The sequence below is a fragment of the Alosa sapidissima genome, chromosome 15 (genome assembly GCF_018492685.1).
Source record: "Alosa sapidissima isolate fAloSap1 chromosome 15, fAloSap1.pri, whole genome shotgun sequence".
In the NCBI taxonomy this organism is placed as follows: domain Eukaryota; kingdom Metazoa; phylum Chordata; class Actinopteri; order Clupeiformes; family Clupeidae; genus Alosa; species Alosa sapidissima.
In genome coordinates this window covers 17,962,703-17,989,348 of record NC_055971.1, presented here as the reverse complement: position 1 = coordinate 17,989,348, position 26,646 = coordinate 17,962,703, and the positions used below count along the sequence as shown (strand labels likewise).

Below are 26,646 nucleotides of genomic sequence, written 5' to 3'. Positions count from 1 at the left end.
TTTATTTGATGTTTGGTTTACTGTTAAGATATAATCACAGTGTTACAATTCCCCTTTGTCCTATATAAAACCTGTGCACGCATAGCTTTCCCATGAGGGCTACACCTGAAAGAAAAAACAGCAAAAAGACCTTCAGGCTCAGTTAACGCATCTGTTATATCGGTGTGCCCTAGATAACTGACATGCACACTTTAAAAAAAGCACAGTGAAGACATGCAGCAGCAAATCTCTGATACAGAAGTAACAGTATCAGTGAGAACATCAGCATGTTGTTAAACAAGACAAAAAATAAATGACACCTCCAGTGACTGTCATGAGAACCCCTTGCCCTGAGATCCTGACGGCGGTGGACAAGATGGTAATTGTGGAGTTGCACTTGATAATTGCTGCCATCACCCAAAATGGTTGTTAATGTTCTGCTGTGGTGGAGCAGGGTCTGTACAGTTGGCGTGTGTGTGTGTGTGGGGGGGGGGGGGGGGACTGGTAAGAGAGTAATTATGGTAAATCTTTATCCTCAAGATTTCTCTGACATCTGTCGGTATGTGTGTGCAGGCAGAGGCTCCACACAGGCACGCCGGGAACCAAGATGTGGGCTTCGCGCAAGAACAAAGCCATGTCAGGTTCCTCGTCTCTCAAGAGCATTGGGGTTATTTTCATGCCTTGCCTGGAGGACACATGTTCAAAGAGAAAGGAGAAATTCAGGATTAATATGGTGCAGGCTTTGGCTTGTGGGATACAGATTCACCCACTGGCTGGCAGATTAAATATTGAGAGGATTAGGAGAAAAAAGCTGACATCCAAGCATTTAGGCTTAATTAGGCTGCATATTTTACACACACACTGAGCTCATATTTTTACTTGGACATCTTTATTTCAGACACACAACTGAACATTTTGCATTGTTGCTTGTGTCCATAATGACTTTATGAATGATTATGATCATGGTGAAGGTATTGTGACATGCTGACATAATGACTTTATGAATGATTATGATCATGGTGAAGATATTGTGACATGGGTCATGATTGATGTTGAAGGTGATGATGATTGTGGTGATGATGATGATGATGATGATGATGATGACGATGGTAACAGCGAATAAGACATTCCCTATCAACTGAGCAAATTACCCTCCTCTATAACATCCTGCCATGATGCAGTTTCAACAGTTGTGAGTTCCATGTGGGTTTATATGGCTATTTTTTTGGATAGGCTATTCAAGAAAAAATTTGCTACACATGTAGTTTTGTGTATCATCTAGTAATGCGGTTATACACAGGAGAGATGTTAGATTTCGTTTGTTATTGATTTTGGACTTCTCCGAGTGGCCGAACAACAACTAAGTTAAATTAATTCTATATAACATTATGCAGGACACAACAGCAAGCACTGCAATGCAATGCACAATTGGCTCAAAATAGCTGCATTATGTGCCACAGGCTGTACCGGGCTTTCTTAAAGCACTATATATCTGTAAGTTGTTGTTGTTGTTGTAAAGGTACTTCTTCACAAACATTAAAGGCTATGTTTTTTTCTCTTTATAGTGGATGACAGTTTAGACTTTAACCAGTAGGTGGTGACATCTCCAACAGCACAAACAATTATTAAAAAGTATTCAAGCCATACTTAGACTATCACAAGAATCAGAATGTGTGAAATGCAGGCTGGTCAAGGTTTATTTGTTTATCTGGGATAATCACTTTGCCACATAATACACCAGCTAGGTACTGACCATGGCTAACTCAGACTCATGACCACGGCACCTTTGGCACCTAGCTGTAGACACAGTACCTTCAATTCCACACAAACTGGTAGCCTACGGATGTCATAGACCCACAGGGCTGCCAACTTTTCAAAAAACTTTTCTTGGAGAGAGATTTGGTGGGGCCAACCAAAATTTTTGCTGCGGAAATTTTTGTTTGGCTCATTCAGCATTATACCGTACAGTAAAAAAAAAACGTACATCAGTAGTTCTCAGGTGTAGGGACCAGGCATGGACGGATTATGAACTTTCGGGCCCCTGGGCCCACATGTATTAAGGGCTCCCCACTAATTGTCGCATATGTGGAAGGGGGGTTTGCGGGTCCTCCCCCAGAATTTTTTTCATTTGTTTGATGTGATTTCCTGTATTCTGCTGCATTTTGGTAGCTTAGAAATCTAGACACACCCTAGCAAATTACATTTGCTTCCAGGGCTAGCAACTCTCCGTTGGCTTGTGAGCTCGAAAAATTAAACTTCTATCAGGCCAATCAAATCGTCTATAGAGTCGTTAGGGGGGCATAACATAATGATTGATGGCAGAGTTGCAACGGTTTGGCTTGAATTCCCTGCTACTTGAAAACAAAGAAGATGGATATTGCTGTTGACCAACAGTGTGACGCGAGTTAAGCTTGTTTTGAGATGGCAAAAGTTTGAACTAGCCAACTAGCTCCGCTGGTGGGATAACGCATGGGACTCAGTGCTGTCCTATTGCGTGCAGAGGGAATTTGAAAGACAACCGATTATCCCGCCCCTCGGACTGAGCACTGCGAACGGTGAGTGCCCAGACCCTACATTTTAATGTGGGTCTGGCTCATCAGGCTAGCATTTTGGGGATGGCCAATACATCTGGCCAATAAATTCAATCAGATTCATAGCCTACATCCTGATGTGTTGATATTGAGGCAATAATTCCATGCAAAGGCTTGGGCTTCAGGGCCCCCTGACACCTTGGGCCCCTGGGTCTGGGCCCGGAAGTAATCCATCCCTGGGACCAGGGTCCCAGAGTTAAATGAACATTGGTATCAAATGGATCTAGCCTACTACTAGGGCCATGGGTGTCAGAGGCATTGTAAAAGTGGGTGGGACATTTCAGAGGGGGGGTATGGGGGTCCTCCCCCAGAAAAAATTTTTTGGACTAGATGCAATTTCCTGAATTCTGGTACATTTTAACAGGTTATTTAGATACTTCTATATAACAAAATAAAGCCAGCCTACGAAATTAATAAAAAGTAAATCATGCATAATTTAAAAATAACTCAATATATAGGCTACTTGGCTATGCAATAAGGTTTCCATTAAAGCACCGTGGACCTTCAATGAACGCATGAAAGGTTTGTTTGAAATCCCAACACTCTTTCAACTACATATGTAATAGTGATCATCAAATACCTCCCCAGATTTCAGTGCCCATCAGTCCCAACATTTAACAATATAATCAAACAGTCCAAAAGTAAATTAAATATCAAACTAAACCGAAAATGTCATGCTTTTGAAGGCCTACCAGTATGCCGCTCCAAGAAATGCCTGTCTAAAAAAAAAAACGCATAAGAAATAAAGGGCTGTCTCGAATACAATCCTGCCCCTAAAGGCCTGTACTTTGTCTTAAGACCCCGGCCATAATTTGAGGATTTACAGTATCTAAGTAGACAAACTGGCTTCAGATATCCAGCAGAGTGAATACGAGATTGTGCAGTCGCTGTGGTTAGTGATGTGATGCTGTTAATGGGGAGTTTTACATAGCCTAGCGTAAACCTATAGGTTATTATTTATTTGGCGTACCTATAAGGCTTTTTACCTTATCAAAAGTGAGGGGGACGACTGATCTCTTCAACACTGTGGGGGATTTGGCGCTTGTCACTGTGTGTGTGACAGAAGAGGAATGGGAGAATGCGTGTAACAAAAAAAAAGTTTATGAGCGATTTACGCGCAAATGGGAGAATCCAATGAAAATGACAATGAAGCACTAAACAGATGCTGAAAACAGCACTGGTATTTCGCACGGCAAAAGTGGGGGGGTCCAAACTAACAATTTTAAAAAAGTTGGTGGGTGTTTTGTAAGAATTTAAGAAATGTTTGTATATTTTAACTTTTAAATGCATCAATCAGGTGCACTTTCAAAATAAATTCAGAGGTCAGACTCGCTTATTTTTATGGAAATATTTGTGCTGTAGCCTAAGCTATTTTGCACTTCAGAATTATAACCATGCATTCACAGGTGGAATAGTTATGGTGATATTGCAATAAGTTCACAACCACAAAAACATATGCTACATTTCACAGTTCAGAAATGTTCAAAAATGTGTGTACATTTCAGCACTCAATGAAATTATGCAGAAGTGGTCACCTGTGTTATTCAGCTAGTTCACTTAAGATAATATATTGGTCATTGTAATGGCCATAGCCTATAGCCTACATGCTATTCCTTTTTCAGGATGTACCCATATCTGCATGATGTGAATGTTTGCATATGGCTTATGTCAGTCAGGCTTTATATCAATATTTGTGTCTTGTTATTTGATTTTCTTCATATTTTTGCATTAATGTCACTAGGAAGCATGCCAATATAAATATATTCATTTAAGTGGGATTGGCTGGAACCTGACAATATACAACATGATAGTGGGATAATCTATGGCTGAGCAATTTACAAAAATGTATGTAGGCCTACTGACAAATAGTTTACATTAGAATACATTATAATTTCGCCCCAATGAGGCTATGTAGAAATGTGTTGCAATTTCAAAACCGGATTACTCAAGAACCACTTATTGCATAGAGGCATGCATATCCTCGTATTCGGTATGGTTTGCTGTTTATTGTGAGTGATATTGGGTTTGCCACGTGTTGTGTTCTATATATACAGTCTATGGTATAAACTGTCCAAGACTGTCTTGTCTGACAGTGTATACACATACAGGCCTAGCAGTAAGCTAAAGTAACAGATGGTTGTATTCCTATGGAGGCTCAGAATCAAAGAATAACAAATGTGATATGTATATGGTAATATGTCCGCAGATGCTGAGAATGAGTCAGATGTGTGGCCCAGCCCACACATAGTTTTATATTATTATTATAATAATTATTATTTCATCTTATATTTTTATATAAGTAGCCTTAATTGAGTTGTGTGTGTGTGTGTGTGTGTGTGTGGTTGGTTTTGTGTAGGCTATGTATAACATTTTGGATTTTTTTTTATTTTTTTTAATAAAAAACATTTTGGCAGAATTGCTCTATGTTTACATGTTTTTTCTTTTACGTTTTAGGTTTCAGTTGTAATGGAAATCCCACTTCGACTTAGCCTAATTTCTTTGGGTATTTCACCCACTTTTACTTCATGACGTAGGTCTACCCATTTAAAAATGCTCGTGAGTTATCGTGCTATTTCGGCGCTGAGGGCTGGGCATAGATATATATACTGACAGTATATATATCTCTGAGGGCTGGGCAGCATAGACAGTAAATGAAAGGCAGGCTTGTGATAAACATTTCCTCGCTCGCTCCTAGTCTTCTCTTGATTGGAGGAGGAGGCGAGTAGGCAGGCATTTCACATTCTGTGGAGGCCTCCTCGCGTGAGTGAACTGTGCTTGCAGTTATCCGCATAACGACATTACAAAACGTCTTCATCCTCCTTGAATATTATTGAGCTGGTTTTCCAGGATTTAGAACACGTCTGTGGATAAAACATGGGTTGCTGCCTCACTGTTGGACCAAACGAAGCCCTTGTCGTTTCAGGTAAAATTATGACCATATTTTCTGCCGATGACAAGCCTCAGGTACGATGGCTAACGTAAACGTTAGCTAACGCTAACATAACAAGCAAGGCTGATCGGAAGCTAGCTAGGTGGACACTGATGTTTGTCAATTAACATTATATATTAGCCATTCGATTTGGAGTCATATGACAGCTGGGGTTAGATAGCTAAATTCCTGGTTCCTTCGGGTTTCTTATTCATTTTACTTTGATTCTCAACGATAGCAAAATAGCTGGCGCTAGATGTCAGGGGCGTGTTCTGTCACTCCTAGTCACTAGGCTAATGTGTTAGCTAGCTGGAGTAATGTTATGATGCAGTAGTTAAAAGTTGTTCTGTAAGAACTGGTATTTGCACGTAATGTATTTTCAATTCAGTTTAATGTAAACATCCCTCATCAGTCGGAGGTTGTAAGCTTTAGTGAGCTCCAGGTGTAATATGCGTGAACGGTGTTGATAAATTACCAAATGTCAGCTAGTTAGCTATTTATTAGAAGCTACACTGTGTCTAACGTTAGTTAAACTTAGCTAGTTCTACAATGTTAGCTGAGATGTTATAAAGGTTAACCCAGCTAACATACCTGTTACCATAAACTGTCGATTATGTTGACGATATCTTAACTCGCTCTCTCTCATATCCATAAAGGTAGAGGATACACTGCAAGCCTTATGGCTAGCGTGAAGCAGCTGCAATATTAACGTTAATTATGCTTTTTCCAGGTGGCTGCAGTAATGAGAAAACTTACGTCGTTGGTGGCTGGGCCTGGGCGTGGTGGCTCATTTCAGATGCTCAGAGGTCAGCCAGTTACAGTAACTGTTACAGTTATACACAAATGTGTCAATCTATTCCTACGGTGTCACCTTCCAACACCTACAATGATACCTAGACAGACAGAAGTTAACACTACAGTTAGCACTTAGCTAACTTGGGATGTTTCTGAGATAAATGTAAATAAAACATGTAAATCAGGTTTATAGGCCAAGTATACTTGCGAACAAACTGTGTGTTATTTTCATTTTCCACTGTCATCTGTGTTAATCACTTAAGCAAAACATGGGCTTAAACCTGAATATGTTTCTTAGTAGAACCAAATAGGGTCTTTGTTTTTCTCTCTTTCAGGATTACACTAGAGATAATGACACTACAACCCAAATGTGAAGATGTGGAGACAGCAGAAGGAGTGGCCATTACAGTCACAGGGGTTGCCCAGGTAGGTGTGCCTTTTAGTCAAATTCAAAGCTGTTCATCTATGCAATGAACTTGCATAACTGTGAATGTGCATTTTGTGACATTTATTCACATCTGTGCAATATTTTTCAATGTAATCTTTCTGTCATTGTAGGTAGAGATGAGAATATACCGTAATATGGGAAATTACACAGGGCAATGTTTGTTTTGTTTTTTCTCATATGGCATACAAGATTTGTAGTTAATAACCAATAATCAGTTGAGTAGATCTTTTGAAGTAAAACAATTGACAACCTTTCCCTGTTAGGACAAAGAAATACAGGACACTGCATTGGCAGAGAAATTTCATTTCCTTAAATGGTAAAGCTTCATTGCATCAGGCAACACACCCCTGTTCAATTTTTGTTTTGTAAGCAATATAACTATGGGCATCTTGTAAACATAGATATTTTCCATGAACTCAGCATGTGTTCATAGAATCAGACAAAAAAAATGTAATCTGCATAGGCCATTAGTGCTCGAAACTTATTGAGTAAAGTGTAATAAATACTCTAAAATAATTGAATGACAAAAGGAATACTGAAAGAACTCATACTGTACGTAGATCTGTATGTATAGACCATTTTTTGTTTGTTTGTTCTGTTAACTTAAAATAAGTAATTTCGTAGAGTGGTCTGAAATACTGCATGAACTGTGTAACTGTACAAATGACGACATTATACATCTGGAACCTTGGCGGGAAAATATACCTAAACCTTCTCAACATTTTATAATAGATCAAAGTCCTGACAGAAGCTGACCTGCTGCCACTAGCATGTGAGCAGTTTTTGGGGAAGACCGTGGCGGAGATGAAAGGTGTTGTTTTGCAAACTCTGGAAGGACATCTACGTTCCATTTTAGGTGAGCATTCCAAAGTTCTCAATAAGATTTAAGTGAAGTCAGGTTTATTTATAAAGCACTGTAAAAACAACAACAGTTGACCAAAGTGCTATACAATCAAAAGACCAGGGGCCTGTACTATGAAGGGAGCTTAACCTACCCAGATGTAACCCAGGGTTACTTAGTTAAACCGGCGTTGACAAAACCTGGTTATCTTAAGTGGTGTACTACGACGCTGATTAAGAAGTTGATTTGTCGAACCGGGGTTAACCTAATTGTTTTTTTTTTTATATATATATATTTTTTGGCCTTTTTATGCCTTTAATGATAGTGGCAGTGGAGAGTGACAGGAAATGAATGGGAGAGAGAGCAGAGGTGTGAACCGGAAATGATCACGGGGCGGGAATCGAACCTGGGTCACCGGTGTACGGTGCAGGTGCCCCAGCCAGTTGCGCCACAGCTGGGGCCTAACCTAATTGTTTGTGCACGTTCACATAGAAGGGGCGGGTTGCAGTGCAAGTCACCACTTTCAATGATGATGATGCGATCACCTTATTTTACGGATGAGGAATGCACAATTATTATGACAAGTTATGAGGAATTAAAACCCACTCTACGACAAAAAGCAAATATGTCGGCAGCAAACAAAGCAAGGCAAGGCTGTTGGCAGCGTATTGCAGATCGGGTAGCCTAAATGCCTAAAAGTAACGTTTTATTTCCACATGTTCCTCAAATATATGTTACGGAGGATTAATAGCTTGCGGAATGTCTGAAATGAGTTGAAATAATTAAATTGCCTTTTTTGAGTTCATAAAAAGGCCTAACACAATTCAGAAGTGGGCATATAGATTAATAAGGATAATTAAATGTTTAAGTAGCCCTCATTGACATTGACTGATTTAGTGTATGCCTAATCCTGTGAACATTTCAGATGCAACACCAGTGCCAAACGCACATGGCAGCAGGTGAAAATGAAACACAAAAACATTATTCAGAATGGTAGGTTTATATAGTTATAGCTTGCGTTAATATTTCTACATATAACAAGAAAAAGGGGTCTTTGAACACTACTGTAGGAGGAAAGGCACGAGTGGTTTACAGTAGGCCTAGCAGAGGAGTTGTAACCTGACTCTCGCCAGATGAATTTCGTTCCGCCTAGCTCCACTCATCCATCTGGGATCAATCCATTGGAGTGGTGCTTCAGAAGGCTGGGCCTAATCAAAAAATGCTTGCAAATGATTGGATAAGCCACTTGTCCGTCATCTATTGACGTGCTACTTCAACCACACTGAGAACAGTCTCACAGTCGCTTCTACGCTGTGTCACATCTATGAAACTCCTGCCCTGCGTCCTGATTGGGTCTACCATACAATCTGGTGCCGAAATCATTCTCAACGGAACCGATCCCAGATTGATGTGAGTGGAGCTAGGCGGAACGAAATTCATCTGGCGAGAGTCGGGTTAGGAGTTGGCCATCACAAATAATAGTGGAAGGCCGATTATGGAGGGGGTTGAGGGAGGCATTCGGTCGGATCCTGGTGCTGTGGAAATGTGCAGCCTTTATGTGCAGGGTAATATGACAATCAAGTTTTATGTTAAAATGGTGATTTTAATTTATTACTGTATGTCCGTAAATGTTTATTTTAGGACATACAGTATTCTTGCTCAGATGTTAAGCATCACAGATGGAATAATTGTCCACTGGCAAAATATCTCAACGAAAGACACATTGTCTCATACGTCTGCCTCGGTCAGCTGACAATGATAAATTCCCTCAGCTGAGAATCTATATCTTTTGTAAAGAATAATGTCAGCGGATTCTGGCAGTCTCTAAAAAACCCTCGCCCTGCGAAGAGAGCCCCTCACGATTTGCGCTCCAATGTCGTATGGATCATCCAGGTACGCAGACAAGATGTTAGTGGAGGGATGGTACTTATAAAGGGTGTGGTAAACAGAAACCTCGGGTTAACCAAGAACATAACCTGCTCGGAGCAGGATTGAGATGCAGCGTAAATTGCCATGGCAGCATACCTCGGTTAAAACCTATCCACTTTTCGTAGTATGAGAATCAGGAAGTTATGCCACACGTGATCAAGTTACTCTCGAAGTTACCCAGATAAACCAGTAACCGCGCTTTGTAGTACAGGCCCCAAGACCTGATGGACAAAACAGTAATGGTCAGTTACTCATTAAAGATCAGTTCATGACAATAGCAATGATTACCACATGTTGTACTGCTTACATTAGGATAATGGAGAATTCCAGCGATTTCACATAGATCTGTTTTCTCAAGGTCACCGAAATGAAAACAAATCCGTTCTACCTAGCTACCTTTAGTGTGACTGATTTGGGCCTTATGGATGATCTTTTGCCATCCCCCCCCCCCCCCCCCCCCCCCCCCCCCCCCCCCCAGGCACTCTGACAGTGGAGCAGATCTACCAGGACCGAGACAGGTTTGCCCAGCTCGTGCGAGAGGTGGCATCCCCAGATGTGGGTCGGATGGGCATTGAAATCCTCAGCTTCACCATCAAAGTGAGTTCTAGGAATTCTGAAGATGATTTTACTATATATTTATCACATTTCAATCTTTCCTGACCAGAGTGCGCTTAGGCTGTGCTAAAGGCAAAGGTGGCAAAAGTCCATAATGATACTGATGGTCTGCCATGTGAGTGCCATTCAGCCTCGGATGAGTCATTCTCCCATTCCCCTTCCCATAATTCTTCCTGGCAAGAACACCTCACACACACAAATACACATGCTGTGAAAAATGTCCACCATCTTGTTTTTTTTTAAAAGATAAACAGGATATTCTAGAAAACATCTTTCTTTAATTTATCCAAATGTTTTTACACGATAACTTGCACATCAATCCGTCTGACTCTCCCACACCAACACACTGGCCCTTCTTAAAAGAGCACCTGTGGGTGTGGCCCACTTAACTTAATTAACAATTATTACTTTCACCTGCAGACAGTTAGTCAGCTAACACACAGACAGGAATATGTGCAAAAGTGCATTCAATTAAAAACTGTGTTCTAAAACAGGGAAGATGTAGTCAGCATATTCACATTACCTTCCCCCTCTTTTAAGCTTGTTTTAACCTAGTTTCAAGCGCAGACAAAAAAAAAAAAAAACAGTACATTACAATAAATTGTGCAAGTCATTAGTGCTTTAAAAGATCAGTTTAACAATTTCTCAGGTGACTGCCAGTCTTTTCAAGATCACTCCTTCTTGGCCCAACACTGCACTCTTCACAGTACACAGCCCCCCCTGATACCTCCTCATCCAGGCCTCCAGACTTCCTGACACACCGCTCAGCCCTCTGAAATTCCAGCAGATAACAGGCTATCCGAGCACCGGCCTACTCCCAAGGCCACAGGCCAGTCTGCCACTAGATATATTCAGGAAGTCCTCAGGTCACTGCTGCCCTCTTGGGCTTGGCAATAGCTCCCCACAAGGCTCACATCAGCATCAAGGAGTCCCCGAGCTATTCCTCCATCAGGCATAGGTCAACCCAACAGGACAGCAGCGCAACTCCTCCAGTGATCTTTTCCCAGCAGGTCTCTTCCTCGGCCTGCTGTCCTCTTCTCCGCAGTACACCTTCATGTTCCAAATCAATGAAAAAGTGGGTTCCCTCCACACAACTAGAGGGATAATCCCACCGCTGCCACCAAATGTGAAAAATATGTTCACCATCTTGTTTTTAAAAAAAAGATAAAAACAGGATATTCTAGAAAACATCTTTCTTTAATTTATCCAAATGTTTAACACACGATAACTTGCACATCAATCCGTCTGACTCTCCCACACCAACACACTGGCCCTTCTTAAAAGAGCACCTGTGGAGTTTGGCCCAATTAACTTAATTAACAATTATTACTTTCACCTGCAGAAAGTTAGTCAGCTAACACACAGACTACGTTTACACGAAGCAGGGTATTTTCCTAAACGAATATCTGGCCATCTACGTTTGCAAATAAAACTGCATTTACACAAGACCGTTTTTTTTTTTTTTTAAATGTGTTTACACGAACCCGTGTACATACATGCTGTCATGAGCACGCCAAACCACAGTGGCAGTCTAACGATAAGCTCAAGCTCACATTAACCAATCAGAACCCTGAAAAGTCACACGTGAGAACATGTAAATGTAAACATTGGTCGCACATTTGGTGTACTTCTGTCGCATACTGTGACGTTGGCTGCCCAAAACTCCGTTTACCACAGTTTACAACCAAACGCATTAACAAAGTTTTCCAAAAAAATCACTTTGGCCGGAGTTTTTTTGGATAACCGTTTTACGGGGCGAATTCTTCGTTTGCGTCTAAATGAAAGGCTCAAACGTAGGGAAATGTCTTCGTTTATAAAAATACACATGCTCGTGTAAACGGGGTCACAGACAGGAATATGTGCAAAAGTGCATTCAGTTAAAAACTGTGTTCTAAAACAGAGAAGATGTAGTCAGCATCTTCACACATGCACACACACATACACAGGCACACACTCTCTCTTTTATTGTCTTCATGTGATTTTGTGAGGCAATATGACGTCAGTGGTATACTATAATGCATTTGCTCTCTAATCTGAGTATGACACGTGACCACCATGTTTTCAGTGGTGTTAATGTTTCTTCATAAGGAATAAAAGTAAAGAAGTTTAGATTAGTTGATCAGAGTCAACTAATAAGTCAGACTAAATATGATGAATTGCTTGGGCATAAAACTGGTAATGATTTACAGCGTTTAGTCATTATTACTTTCAGGAGTTAATGAGGTGATAAACACTGGCTGGAAATGTTGTGAAACTTGAGGAAAACAAATTATACTCTTTAGTCAAAATAATTTAATGCACTATTCTTCAGTTCTGGTCGCCAACTCTGTGATGTGTAAGAAAACCACATCATAAATTGGGAATTGGGAGTTGTGACTGTTATGGAACATCATTTGTGAGTGACTGATGTCATGTATATTGCACCCCTGTGTGTGTGTGTGTGTGTGTGTGTGTGTGTGTGTGTGTGTGTGTGTTAACGGAAACTGTCTCGTCTCCACAGGATGTCTATGACAAGATGGACTATCTCAGCTCTCTGGGAAAGACACAGACCGCAGCTGTCCAGCGAGACGCAGATATTGGAGTTGCTGAAGCTGAGAGGGATGCAGGCATAAGGGTAAAGAGCCTTCCTACCATTAGACGAGTGGTCTAGTGTATCCGTCAGATTAAGACACATTATTAGACAGAAAGCGGATTTTGGAATTTCAGAAACATTAAAAAATAGCAAAACCTTGTCTGGATGTAACTCAAAGTAGTGGTGGTCAATCAAACTCAACGGAGTTCTATAAAACCCCTGTCATATGTCATTTGTGGGCGTAAGCTTGAAGGTGTGGGTTTTCATCACTGTCCACAAGCAAAATTGCAACAAGCTGTTTTCAGGCTTGTAATAAAGTCATGTCTGGCCCTTGGGGACTTCATTATCCCTGATGGGTCCCACAGGGAGAGCTTCACATCTTGGTCAACATGATTTGTCTACCTCTCTCCACCTAGGAAGCCGAGTGCAAGAAAGAGATGATGGATGTCAAGTTCTTGGCTGACACCAAAATGGCCGACTCCAAACGAGAACTGGAGCTGCAGAAAGCTGCTTTCAACCAGGAAGTGAACACCAAGGTCAGTGAGACAGTGTTTCCCATGGCCCCCCTTGATCTTTACAAATAAACACTCTTGGAGGAGATTTTAATCTTCAAGAGGATACCAGAAACGTCCCCTTTGGCATATTGACCTTACATGGTTCATTTCATCGGTACAACTGTCCCAGTTATATTTTGCATGTCCAATTAGGAAAACTAAATCTTATGGTGGACAGTGGAAGAGGAAGATCATTTTCATAGTTCAAGGCAATAAACAAGGCATAAACAAGCCTCTGCTTACAGTTGCCTGATTACATAAAAACAACCTTTGATTACAAAGGCAATTACAAATTGCCTCTCCTTACTCTGCGGTTTCAAATGTCAAACTTTGTACTGGATGCCCAAACCAAATGACCAAGACCAATGATCTCTCGCCTGCACAGAAAGCCGAGTCACAGCTGGCGTATGAGCTACAGGCCGCCAAAGAGCAGCAGAAGATCCGTCTGGAGGAGATAGAGATCGAGGTGGTCCAGAGGAAGAAGCAGATCACCATCGAGGAGCGGGAAATCGACCGCACACAGAAGGAGCTGATTGCCACAGTCAAGCGACCTGCTGAGGCCGAGGCCTACAAGATACAGCAGCTCGCTGAAGGAAACAAGTAAGTGTGTCCTCTCAAATGGATTCTTGATCATAATTCTTTTCAAGTAGCCTGAAGTTGTATACAGTTAGTGCTATAAGACTTCAATGTACAATACAATTTGTACAAATAGGTGGTTCTACAAAATGTTAGCAATGTGTAATGATGTGTACTTGCTTTTGTAGTACATTCTACCTAGACCCTTAGATCTTGTTCTACTTGAAATACCATGTAATGAAATGCAATATTTCAAATCCAGTTCAGCTGTTGAATAAGGACAAATGATCAAGTTGTGCTATTGCAATTTAGTGTGGAGAAGAAAGGACTATTGAAAATGTTTTACACTACTTGTCAGTTTGTAGCACACAAATGACCAGTTCAGTTTGGAAACACTGAGTGATGAAGTTAATTGGTTTCGGCGAGAACCAATCAGCACTAGCTCCAAAATGCAGCGTTCGTTTAAATTCCTGCAGGTAGACTGATGCAGCTCCTGGGACATGACGGCAAGACATTACATGACACTCCCTCTCCCTCTCCTGTCTAGATTGTTAGTTTTGTTTTATTTTGCGTTATTTTGTTGTTGTCTTCAATGCAGCAACAGCAGCAATTATGCAATGCAATGCTTCTTACAGCAGCTGATCTAGCCGAGACCAAGCATACTACCTTGTACTTCCATCAGTACAATTCTTACAGTTATTCTGAGAGTTTCCTGTCTGAAGTAAAATCTTCCAACTTAACAAAATGTTGGATCTCCAATGAGAACTGTGTTTCATTGGGGTCAAATATCACAAACATCTGCATGTTTGTGTTCTTAAGTATGCTAAAAATAATGTATTCAATTTGTAAACATGTGATGCGAGTCTGTGGTTGGTTTTTCCCCTCCTCACAGGATTAAAAGGGTGTTAACGGCTCAAGCAGAAGCTGAGAAAATCCGCAAGATAGGAGAGGCGGAGGCAGCCTCTATTGAGGCCATCGGTAAAGCAGAGGCCGAGAAGATGAGGCTGAAGGCTGAGGCCTACCAGCAGTATGGAGAAGCAGCCAAGATTGCGCTGGTCCTGGAGGCACTGCCAAAGGTATATGAGCTACCACATTAAACACAATCCATCACAAATGTCTTAATGTTTCACACAGTATATGCCATTTTTGTTAGTTGATTGCTTAACAAACAAAACATATGCCATTTTTGTTAGTTTGTTGTTTAATTGTTCTGTTTACCTAAGTAAACTGTCTGAGAAATTTAGGATGGCAACGTCCAAGTTCCTCATCACTTGGGGCACTTTGGGGCAGCCGTGGCCTACTGGTTAGCGCTTCGGACTTGGAACCGGAGGGTTGCCGGTTGGAACTCCGACCAGCAGGCACGGCTGAAGTGCCCTTGAGCAAGGCACCTAACCCCTCACTGCTCCCCGAGCGCCGCTGTTGTTGCAGGCAGCTCACTGCGCCGGGATTAGTGTGTGCTTCACCTCACTGTGTGTTCACTGTGTGCTGAGTGTGTTTCACTAATTCACGGATTGGGATAAATGCAGAGACCAAATTTCCCTCACGGGATCAAAAGAGTGTATATATACTATATACTATATATATATATATATATATATATATATATATATATATACTATATACTAATACTTATATATACTTATACTTACTTTTCCCGTCTCAACAGATCGCTGCCAAAGTGGCCGCTCCTCTGGCCAGGACCAATGAGATCATCATTCTGAGTGGGGAGAACAGCCGGGTGACTGGGGAAGTGAACCGCCTGCTAGCCGAGCTCCCCGTGTCCGTCAATGCCCTCACAGGAGTGGACCTGACTCAGGTGAGAGGGGCTGGGAGACCTTGAGGGGGGGAAGTGGGGAGGTAATGGTCAGTTTTTAGCAAACATGGCTACTCATTTTAACAAGTTCAGTCCGTTTTGATGCTGTATACTGTAAAGGAAGGACCAAACGAACGAGAACTCTAACCTAGAATATGTGTGCTCCCTCAAACAGATACCATTACTTAAGAAGATGACCGAAGCCCAAGCCTGAGAACAGTCTCCTACCTTATGCTCTGATATGTCGTTTGCATTCACTTCGACTGCCTTCAGAACACTTGAAAACGTATTGTTTCTCTATACAAGTGGATTTGTGAACCTCTGGTGCCTTAATTTTTACAGGACCAGACTATCTGCATGTGCTGCTGCTCCTCTTAAACATTTACGTCTAACTGTTACGTTAAGCTTTGTGGATCCATAGATGCGATTGGTGGGAGATGTGTAAGCATAAGACATGCAGACTTTTAAATCCTCTTTTGATTAATCCGTATGGTTCTTGCTGTGTAGAGGGAGGAAGGGAAGTGGTTACGTGATTGTGCATCTCAACTTTTCAACGAGAATGACCTCTAGATGTGATAACTGTTTATCCGATGGACTTGCTCGCTGTCTAATTTAGCATTTAAAACTGGGCAGCGTTTCAAGGAAGAACATTTCGACCTTTCCTTCTTAAGAGTCCTAGTACTACATAGCTATCACAATTTTGTTTTCCACATGCTGACACCAACCAAGTGTATCTGAACTTTAAACATAGTTTAAGTGGATCATTACCTACTGTGCTCTCAGTCATTTGCATTTATTTCTAGGTTTTCTGATCTGAATGCACATGTTATGGAGAGTTTGTTAGACAGTGGTCCACTTAAACGTCAGGAATATTGAGATGCACATGCAAGGTTATCAGTATGCTGATGCCATGTCATTGCTGTCAAAGCCACTGTTTATGTAATTCATATAAGTGGAAACTTTTTTTTAATGGAATTGGCTGCAGCACTTTCTGTTTCAGTACACATACATACGTAGGGTATACACAACAGAATGTTTTTGCTGTACTCTTATGGGGGGAGTGCCATATTGATAAAATAAGCCATTATAGTCAAGTGTGTCTTTTAGCATGGATCAAAGTGCATGCTATCCACGAACACACCATATTCTTTTTGAATTATTAATCTTTTTTAAGAGTATTACATGTTGGTTATCTGTGAAGCCAGATAAATTGTTTTTATTTTTTGTATTTATTTTGTGTTTTAGATTCTATATTACATATATGCATTTACAGGAGATCAAAGGGTCATCAGAGTGACTTGTGATATGCGAAAGAAATCTTTATTTGAAATGCTGTTATTATTTTCATGGTGTTGGGAGTTTGGGTTATTTTTCACTGATTTCAAAGTGATTTTAATCATACCAAAGTAGATTCTCAGTGGTAATATAGTATGTTCATTCAACGTGTTTTACTTATTTAAATGTTTTTGTAACATTAATGTACATGTAAGCCACGCAATCCAAAACCTTTCTAGAACTTATCACAAGGTAATTTTTTCTAGAGGAACTTTCTACTTGTTTGTCAATTAAATGTAAGCTCAGAAATTCCCTTCTATATTGGCAGCCATATGAAATTACCCCATAGAGTTAGGCTTTGTGTAGCCTTGTCCTGTGACGGTTTGTGTTTTTAAGTCTGCTTTCTTTTGTTGGCTTTGAGACATGTAAAAAGATGGATGTGAGGCTCTCTGCCCCGTAGTAACGTAGTAATATTTATGAAGTAATTTTGTACTCTGAATAGATCTTGTTTTGTCCCTGTTTGTTGAAACACTCAGAAGCCCCAATTATTGAAGGAACATGTCAGCTCATTAAGATGGCTGTAACAACAATGTGCAATTGTATGTGCTTCTGAGGTTTTTCTGTTTGAATCCATTGTGACATTTTTTATTTGATTTATACCATTGTTTGTTCATTAGTAATGACTATATACTACCTGTTTGAAAACACTAAATGTTGTCACAAAAGGGTACATATCATTACAAAAGATGCTGCCCCCAACAATATTATTTTTGTGTAAAGTCAGCCGTTTTTGACCACTTGTTTTATTTGAGCTGGACTGTTAAATATTCTTATGTGAATTAATTTAGGATTGTATAATTATTTGACCCACACTTATTTGAGAGACAAATACACAAGGTCACTGAAACTATTACTAGTAGGTAAAACACTCAATCATATGGTGCAACAGACTATTGCCTGTTATTTCAATAAAGTAAGCCACTCCTTTATTTTGTTATGAGAATCTTTAGTTTCTCTGTACTTCTGAAAGCAGCCTTAACTTGCATGTGTAGTTACAGTAATTGTGCACGAGACTCCCAATGTAATATTAAATAGCTATTTCATCCATATATCCAAAACAATAAAAGCCCCTAGACAATTAAGTGTGTATGTTATTCCCACTAATGCATCAGTGTGATAATCATTAAGTATCCAGTCATTTTGCTATAAGCAATGAGCGACTCGAAGCTTGTTCTCTTCAGATATCAGAAAAGCTCTGAAATACTTGCACACCTTGAGTTTGTAATGGTTAGATTTCAATCCTGTGACAAATTACTAGGCCACATGATTCAGACTGACGCAAGGAAGATTACTAATCTCATGACTATGATGACATGATTAATACAACAACTCAAGCCAATGACAAGCACACGTTCAACAGAGAGGGCAGGTACATATGAATCAGGCATATCCTAGGCAGCTCTCTGCAGTGATGGGGTCTTTCCACAAAGTCAGTTCCACACATGCGCAAACGATGAGCTGCATTTGCAAAGCAGCAGTGGTATAGTGGACAACACACCAAAACGAAGAAAATACCGGTGTTGGAAATATTTCTTGAAAATATGTTTTAACAGCTCACCTTCTCCTGGAAAGTATGTACAATGTTTTGGTCGTTTTCTCTTGTTCAGGCTTAGTCGTTTTATCTGTCAGAACCTCTAAAAATGAAACCCTTTTGCACTTGCAGCACAAAGAAGATCCCAGATCCTAGTTAGCCGCTACTTAGCTATGCTATCTATGAGAGCCCAACATTGTGTTCAAGCCAGTATAGGTTAGTAATTACTGGATAGCTAGCTCGCTTCTGTATTATTACTTATCGTTGTCATTAGGTTTTCAAATGTAGATGCGTAGCTACTGCTGAAAGCACAACCCGGTTCCTTTACAACAGGATGTTATAAAGAGATACTGATTTACTTGGTGTTGAGAATCTCGCGTTAATGGTTGCCTTATCAGTGAACAAGTTTGCCATTTCAAGTGATACGAATGTATCTATTCGAAGGTTTTAGCCGTTAAGTTAGCCCTTTTAGGTATGGGAAATGCTTAACTTATGTTGAACAGCTGTGTCGACTAGCATAGCTAACCCTGTGAGCTCTACTAGCTAGCTCACAGATAATGGTGGCCAGAGAATTTGCTTATCATTTACGATTCATTCCTACGTAGGCGTAGACGGTTTAGATCAAGTTAAGTATTACTATGATTCTTTGTCATTTTCATGTAATTGTTTTAGGAATGCCTTCAGTGGTTATTTCAGTTAGGCTTTTGTTGTCTGAGTTAGTCATCAAAATTAGCCATTTTCACCCCAACTCTCAGAAAGCCATTGAAGAACTGAGTAATGTAAGGTTGGGATTTGAAGTCAACAATTAGTACATTTCGTTTAAACCTACTCTAACGTTAGTTCAACTATGATTATGACATACAAGGGTCTATGAATTTCACCGACCATTGTTATTATACAGGCCTAGTAGGAGAGTCTTGTTGTACGGCTAGGTGGCTAACTTGATAGAAGTAGGCCTAACGTTACCCATTTACGCAGTTGTACTGCTACTTTGTGGAGCTGTCGTTAGTGCGATGGGATACCTTAATATATTCATGGTCACTTCTCCCAAGAATCAGATAGAAATTAATTGCTGTGATTTGCAGCTCTACGTCTTCGAATTGAACTGTCCATGCTAATAAGGCACTTTTTGCCGATGTCGCACCAACTGCCAATCCCTCAAATTGGAGCAGTCAGCTGGTGTGTCTGTAGGCCCCGGTCATGCAGTGGCATCTCCTGCCGTGCCCTGGGCACCTGCCAGGCTTCCTCTATCTCGCTCATGACACTCAAACTGCGGGGTGTGCGCTGTAGGCTCAGAAACGCCAGCTGTTTTAGAAAGCGATTTAAAAAGGTCATAGATGAATGCTTGATATTTAAATGGAGCGAGTCTGCAGAGATGCTATTATGGAAGCATTTCGTCCTTGTATGTAGTGTACGAGATATGATGAAAAATGATAACCCAGTTGTGAGGTGTATCATGGCAATTGTCATCAATGTCTATACTGTCATTTCTACTCTTATACCACCATGTAGAAGAACCCATTACTGGATTCTGGGAATCAAGGCTTTTCTATAGCATTTGTTTCATTGTACAATTTTTTTATACTATTGCTGTGTTCATCTAGCGCACGTGTGTGTGTTGAATAATCCTTTGTAAAAGAGATGCTTTGTCATTCTCCTAGCAACTAATCACTTCACAGAAGAAGCATAGTCCTCTTAAGCAATGTTAGTAAGTAGGGTATAACATATTTAATATAAGCTTAATGTTGTCCAGTTATTTATGGACGACTCTGAGGTGAATACAACACTACATTTTGAACGGACTGAGTAATATCCAAGCTGGTGCCCATCTGAGCTCTGCCACTGATACGGTTTCTCTTGCAGTGTGACGGAGTGTAGCCCATGTTGCATTAGTGCCTGTGTGACATGCTGGCTTGTTTGCCAGTATCCAACCCCACATTCCAGCTTCGTTCCCACTTGCAGATGAACACTGGACTTCAGAAATGTAAGTACACTCATCTGCTCACTAGTCATAGCTGCTGTTTGTGGACACATGAGGTAAAATGGGTGTGGTTGTCTGAGTCTGTGTGTGTCTGCCTGTGTCTGTGAGTGGTGATGGACAAGATGGTGTCAGGGAAGATAATCATTCCAGCATTTACCAGTTTCTGTTACACAAGAGGCCAAGATGAAATTATTCTTATCCTTGAGATGTTTTTCTTTTTATCAAGGATTTTGGCCTGTTCTCGATGAATGTACAAAGTGTCCAATAATTATCGCATCACACTTTTCAAGTCCAGTAATATGCTTTGGAAGTACCTTGTTGTCATTTGTTTGTGATGCAAAGTTAGATTCCATTGTCACATTTGGTGATATACTGTGTTGATATACACCTTGTGTAACATTCATACAATGGATGATGATATATAGTGTGCCCAAATTTCAATTGTCCTACCAATCTCTATGCATGTAGACTAAATATTCTTTTAATGCCTCACTTTCTTTCTTGTGGTCTAATGATAAAGGCTCTTAGTGGTTTGTGCCTTGTGCTAAGTCATTGCCTTGATGTTAATGTCCCACTTTCTGCTAATTTGTCTTCCGTCCATGCCTCTCCTCAGGGGACACCACGCAGAAGATGAGATCCGCACATTATCCATCCCCAGCGGAATTGGATGCCTATGCTAAGAAAGTTGCCAACAACCCGCTGACTATCAAGATCTTCCCCAACAGTGTCAAAGTACCTCAAAGGAAGCACATCCGCCGCACGGTAAACGGCCTGGACACCTCCAGCCAGCGATACAGCCCCTATCCGTCTCAGGAGTCCTCCCGCTCAGGCCTCCTTGCCATCGTCAAGGTACCCGTCAAGAGCATTCTGAAGGGCCTGGACGCCAGCTGTGCCCGCTTCCTGCCGAAGTCGGTCATGAACCCCCACAGCGGGCCCTACGGGGCCCAGAGCACTTTAGCGCCCCAGCAGCAGACTATGGCTCACCTGCAGGGCCTCCCCCAGCCCCCACCCGGGGCCCACAAGCAGGGCCTCCCCTCCCACCAGCTCCAGCTCCAGCAGCGACAACAGCAGCAGGCTCAGCAGCAGCAGCAACAACAGCAGCAACCGGGCATTGCACGTCCGCAGACCATCCAGCACCACGGCCTTCCGCACCCACCCAGTTTACGGCCTCAGCCTGGCCTTATCCGTCATCAGACTCTCCAGCAGCAGCCTGGCCTGAGCCACCCCCAGAGCTTACTGCAGCAGCAACAGCAGCAGACGGCCTCCCAGGGCCTAAGGCTGCTGGCAGAGATGGCTCCCAGGGCCCCCATGCTGCCCCCACACAGCGCTCAGGCTCAAGCCCAGGCCCAGGCTCAGGCCCAGGCTCAGGCTCAAGCCCAGGCCCAGGCGCTTCCCCAGGCCCAGACTCTGCCCCCTCAGGCCTCCACTCCAGCTGGAGCTGGTCCCCCTGCCCCCTCGGGAATGCTGCTGGTCCCGGGCATGCACGGTGCCCCCCCGCGCAAGCTGCCCGACGGCGACGCCCCTCCCAACGTGACCGTGTCTACCTCAACCATCCCGCTGTCCATGGCGGCCAGCCTGCACCACAACCGGCCCAGCGACCTCAGCAGCATCGTGCACCAGATCAACCAGTTCTGCCAGGCCCGGGCCGGCGCCGGCGGCACCTCGGTCTGCGAGGGCCAGATCGCCAACCCCAGCCCCATCAGCCGCAACCTGCTCATCAACGCCAGCTCCCGCGGCTGTGGCCCACACCCTCACCCACACCCACACCCACACCCTCACCCTCACCTCCATCCCCACCCACGGCTTGGCCTCGGACCTGGCCCACAGCCTGCCCCATCATCCTGTGCCCTCAACCACGATGCCGCCGATGCCATGCCGCCCACCACTATGACTGCCATGAGCCGGTTGCCCCTCTACCAGAACCCCCTCAAACAGCCCCATCCCCACTTACCTCAGCAGCAACAGGGGCCCTGGAAACAGCAACAGTCTCAGCCGCTCAGCCACATGCCGCACATGCCCGACGGCCCGCCGCCCTGCAAGAGCGTGGCCCGGGAGGACCCTGCCGGCTCCGGCTTCCCCACCAAGGGCCTGCCCTTCTCCCAGGAGGCCTGCATGGGCCAGCAGCCCTTCAGCCTCAAAGCCCCGCTGGACAAACCCACCCCGTCGCCACCAGTGAATGGGATGGTCGGTGGCCCGGCTATGAACTACAGTAACGGGCACTACATGCAGCAGCAGCAGCAGCAGCAGCCCCCGTGGGGCAGCATCTTGCCCACCCCGAACAGCGACAGCTCTGGCTCTCAGGACCTGGCCATCAACTTCCACGGGGGTCTGCCAGGCGGAGGCGGGGGCTCATCCGTTGACTGCGCACAGGGGCCCCACTACAGAACTGGAGCTGGCGCCGGCAGCGGCACTGGCGTCAATGGCCACCCAGGTCTGGTGCCGAACGTAGACTACATGGCCGGCGATTTCCCGTGCTTCAGGGAGCAAACCAACCTGGGCATGATGGGTAAGATGCCCAGGCTGCCTGTCATGGCAAACGTTAGGGCCCCTGATTCAGGTGATAGTAGAAATGTTCCCATTCACCACCACCCAGGCTACAGATGAGTCTGGAGTGAGCCATCGCTAGTCAATTAATAACTTGCTTATTGCCCACAAGTCTCACGAGTAATCCACGGAGCGCCGGTTTCCCAGGCAGGGATTAAAACTTTTAACACTTGCATTTGGAATTTAAAACAAAAACACATTCTTTAATTATTATTATTATTGTTATTATTATTATTATTATTATTATTATTATTAATTTTCTGGTCTAGTGAGAACGCCAATGCATCCATGGCCAGGGTTAATCCGTGTCTGAGAAACCAGCTCGAAGAGTTTCCTAGATAATGAATAGTGCTCTTATTGGAGTGTTGTATGTGAAGGTCATTAACTCCCTAGCCTTTCCTGTTTCCTTGTGTTCAGGCTGAATAAAGGGTTGTAACACTCATATAGATTACTTTTCTGTTAGATGATGAAAAAAAAAGATGATTCTGCCTGCCTATAGCACCTGGCCCTAAAATAAATTGAGCTCAGTTTGTTGTCCGTAAACAAAGTGTTGCTCGGATTGTAGTGTTTACATGTAGGGAATGTGTTGCCATCTCATAAACGCATCGCAATCCATTATCTCCTTTGATTCTCCTTCCACGTCTTCTTGGAGAACACAATAGATGTAGGACACTGTGAGGAATAGGACATTTCTATACTCTAGAACATGGCGTTTGTTTTTTGGCCCACAAGGTCGGTTGAGATCTTTCTAGAGGTGCCATGGAGATGTGCACTCAAGCAACCAGGCTGAACATAACTTGTGTTCTCCTTATTAATGTTTACTTATCGCTTGCTATTATTGTCACTAAAAGAGGAACACACTAAGGAACCAGGATCAAGTGTTGGCACATGCACATAGAAGATGAGACTGTTGATTTTTTTGAGACTGTTGTACATGAATTCAGGTTAAAGATTTAGACTGGCTGTTTGAAGAGTGCTGCAGAAGCATTATTTAGAGCATTGGTCTCACTGTCAAACAGTGTGTCTTGATTATGTTGTCCAGTAATATGTTCAGAATTATTCCATTTGGGAATTTCATTGGAACTTGTGCCATGTCCTTCATCATGTTGTTTCTTTATGTAGTTATCACTACTACTTGAATTCCTGAGGGTGAGTTAACATTGTCAGGCCATCAGATCCTGAAATGTATTATAAATTTGACAAAAAAGTAGAAAAAACACTTCCCTATCTTTTATGTTCTATTTTAATAATGTATCCTAGTTGTAGTGCTAATGAACGGTGGGAGGTTTCAAAAACCTAATGACCAAATGGATCACTTGCAAGTGCAGCATATACTGCATTGTAATAAAAGCAGGTTCAGATTCCTCTACACACTCTGTCTCTACTGCCCTACTGCTGTGTCTGGCCTCCTATGTCCCATGATGCACTCACTGCACATTGGTGTGGGAGCTAAACAGTACCTCTGCTGCTCTGGTAAACAAAGTCCCATATGGTGGTCACCTATGGCAACTAGGGTCGCCCACTGCACTGAAGTGGCTGACTTTCTCATAACAATCCAGGCCTGTGAACGTGAGACGTGACCTGCGTCCTCTCTTGTCTGAAAATCACTGTAGAAGGGATCGGTGGGAAAGACAGGACTGCCTCTGAGCTCTGGAAGGCTGAAGTGTGTTGACATCTGCGTCCCTTCACCATTGTGTGGTAGTGACACCTCCTGGTTGTCAGTGTTTTTTTGTTATGGCCTCGCCATCTCTGTTCTCAGGTCTGCCCGTGCCTCCTGCCCTCTTAGTCCGACTCAGTCAGCCATTTTAGTTTGTTATTGCTTTCTTTTAAGAGGAAGGGCAACTCTTGAGTCCCAGTGAAGCATAGTCCTTTTCTTTCTTCCTTTTTTTTTTAACTGGCAGAGAAACCGCTTGGTTGTTTGTATGTGTGTGGAGGGGTGGGTTCCTTGGAGACTTATGGTCGGGTTCCCTGTTGGGCCCCTTGTGTAAGCCTTAAATATTTAGTCTGTTGACTTGAGTGTGGTGTAGAAGTTTAAATTAATTAATGATATTAGCAAGTTATACTAAAATGAATTTTATGTAAAAGTAATGTTGATTTGAAACTGTTGGGGGGGGGGGGGATAAAACATAAAACATGAACATAAAAATACAATTTCTACCAGTTCCAGCCCTGGGCTGTAACAGTTAGTGTGTATGCATTATTATCAGGCCATGTCTTGAGTAATGTTCACCCTTTCATTTTGTTTTATTTTGCTGCTGGAGTGAAAATCTGAAGTTCTACTTGCCCCTTGGTGTGTCTGAGTATGTGTGTCTTGAGCATTTGTGTGTGTGTGTGTGTGTGTTTTGTTTGTTTTGTTTTGTGTCACTGTGCGCTTGTGGCAAGCAAAACAATCAGAACGTACATGTCATCAGTTCTGAACACCGATAAAAAGGGTTCTGTTCCCATTACTAGTCTTAGATGCAGACCTAACCCTTCAGACTCAAACTGACAGAACAATGGGCTTAGTTTAACTCTTTCAACTTTCTCACCGATGTGTTGGTCTCACGAAGCTGCTATTGTATTCTAGACTACAAGAAAAAAAAAACGTGGGAGTGTTTTGTAATGCTGTAAAGATTAGAAAGTAAGCTGTAATTTATGTTGAATGCCATTTTTGTTGTCTTTGCAAAAGCAATGTGTGAATGGATCCGCTTTGCTGTTTGCAGACATATTAACTTATTTAAACTTGCTTGTTAGCTTGATCTCAGTTAATCTCCTCATGTTCTGAGTGGGAAAGAGGGAGAAACATTTAAGAAACAACAACAAAACAACTCAGATGCAAACTTGTTCGGCCTCAGCGTTCATGTCGTGTTTCCAGCTCAAGGGTACAAAACTCTAACTAGTCAGGTTGAACTTTTCCTTCGTTTCTGTTATCAATGTGAAGTGCCTCCTCTGGGGTGAGTGGAGCGTGAGCGTGATACTGAGGTGGGTCTGTGTGCGGGGAAAACGGTGTATCCTAGCAGGGGTGTATGTGGGACTCAAACACTGCACTGTTTATTAAGTGGGTGGGGTGGACTAGGGGTAAGGAGAGGGGTGGGTTTGGGGCTCGGGGTGGGTTTGGGGCTCGGGGTGGGCGTGGGTGGGGGAGGTTGACCAAGCTACTCGACTACTGATACTGTTTGGAAAGGAAGCCCTTACATGCTAAAGGCACAAACTGTTGAGACTGGCTGCTGCTGTTGAATTACCAACCAAAGCGGTTTTGAAGTCCACTCTGCAAACCCTTCTGTGTCTTAGGAATGTGAGCAGGTTCTTAGTCTTAAGAGCACATGTTGTTACCCACCCTCCTCTCTGAACCACATTTTGAGATTAAAATAAAATAATAAAAAAAGAGACGGTTACTGTCTTCCTCTGAGCAGTTGGAAAAGTCGGAAGTTCTATTTCTTTGTGTGTCTCGTGTTGGTCCACCAAAGAACCGAGTGTTATGGCAGTAGAGCCCACCTGTTCTCCATTGAAGTGTCATTCCAAATAAGCCCATTCTTTTCAGGAACAAAAATGTTGCACAAACATTCCCCTCAAACCAAAATAAAGTTTGACTTGCATTTGCAAAACCTGACTGTCTCATTTGTGCTTTTTCCCC

The 26,646-nt window shown here is 42.6% G+C and overlaps 2 protein-coding genes and 1 long non-coding RNA gene across 5 annotated transcripts; 2 read left to right on the top strand and 1 right to left on the bottom strand.

Annotated features, from left to right (window-relative positions):
- LOC121683701 lies at positions 1-20,029 on the bottom strand. The gene is made up of 3 exons (XR_006022876.1): positions 19,531-20,029; positions 15,469-15,664; positions 1-664 (listed from the first exon to the last, which is right to left on the bottom strand). It is a non-coding gene; the product is annotated as an uncharacterized LOC121683701 (long non-coding RNA).
- On the top strand, positions 5,237-18,059 carry flot2b (flotillin 2b). 2 transcript variants are annotated; one of them, XM_042063434.1, is made up of 11 exons: positions 5,237-5,493; positions 6,230-6,305; positions 6,630-6,720; positions 7,475-7,598; positions 9,991-10,109; positions 12,628-12,741; positions 13,116-13,235; positions 13,639-13,853; positions 14,722-14,905; positions 15,496-15,645; positions 15,818-18,059. In XM_042063434.1, exons 1-11 carry the CDS (start codon positions 5,445-5,447, stop codon positions 15,854-15,856), a joined length of 1,281 nt encoding a protein of 426 aa, XP_041919368.1. In that variant the 5' UTR covers positions 5,237-5,444; the 3' UTR covers positions 15,857-18,059. The 2 variants fall into 2 exon arrangements, with proteins under 2 accessions (XP_041919368.1, XP_041919369.1); XM_042063435.1 differs by lacking the exons at positions 5,237-5,493; positions 6,230-6,305 and adding an exon at positions 7,006-7,058.
- fam222bb (family with sequence similarity 222 member Bb) lies at positions 18,331-26,617 on the top strand. 2 transcript variants are annotated; one of them, XM_042063430.1, is made up of 4 exons: positions 18,331-18,548; positions 20,372-20,492; positions 21,103-21,839; positions 21,870-26,617. In XM_042063430.1, the coding sequence occupies exons 2-4, from the start codon at positions 20,414-20,416 to the stop codon at positions 23,091-23,093; spliced, it is 2,040 nt and encodes a 679-aa protein (XP_041919364.1). In that variant the 5' UTR covers positions 18,331-18,548; positions 20,372-20,413; the 3' UTR covers positions 23,094-26,617. The 2 variants fall into 2 exon arrangements, with proteins under 2 accessions (XP_041919364.1, XP_041919363.1); XM_042063429.1 differs by having other exon boundaries at positions 18,333-18,548; positions 21,103-26,617.
- The last annotated feature ends 29 nt before the right edge of the window (positions 26,618-26,646 follow it).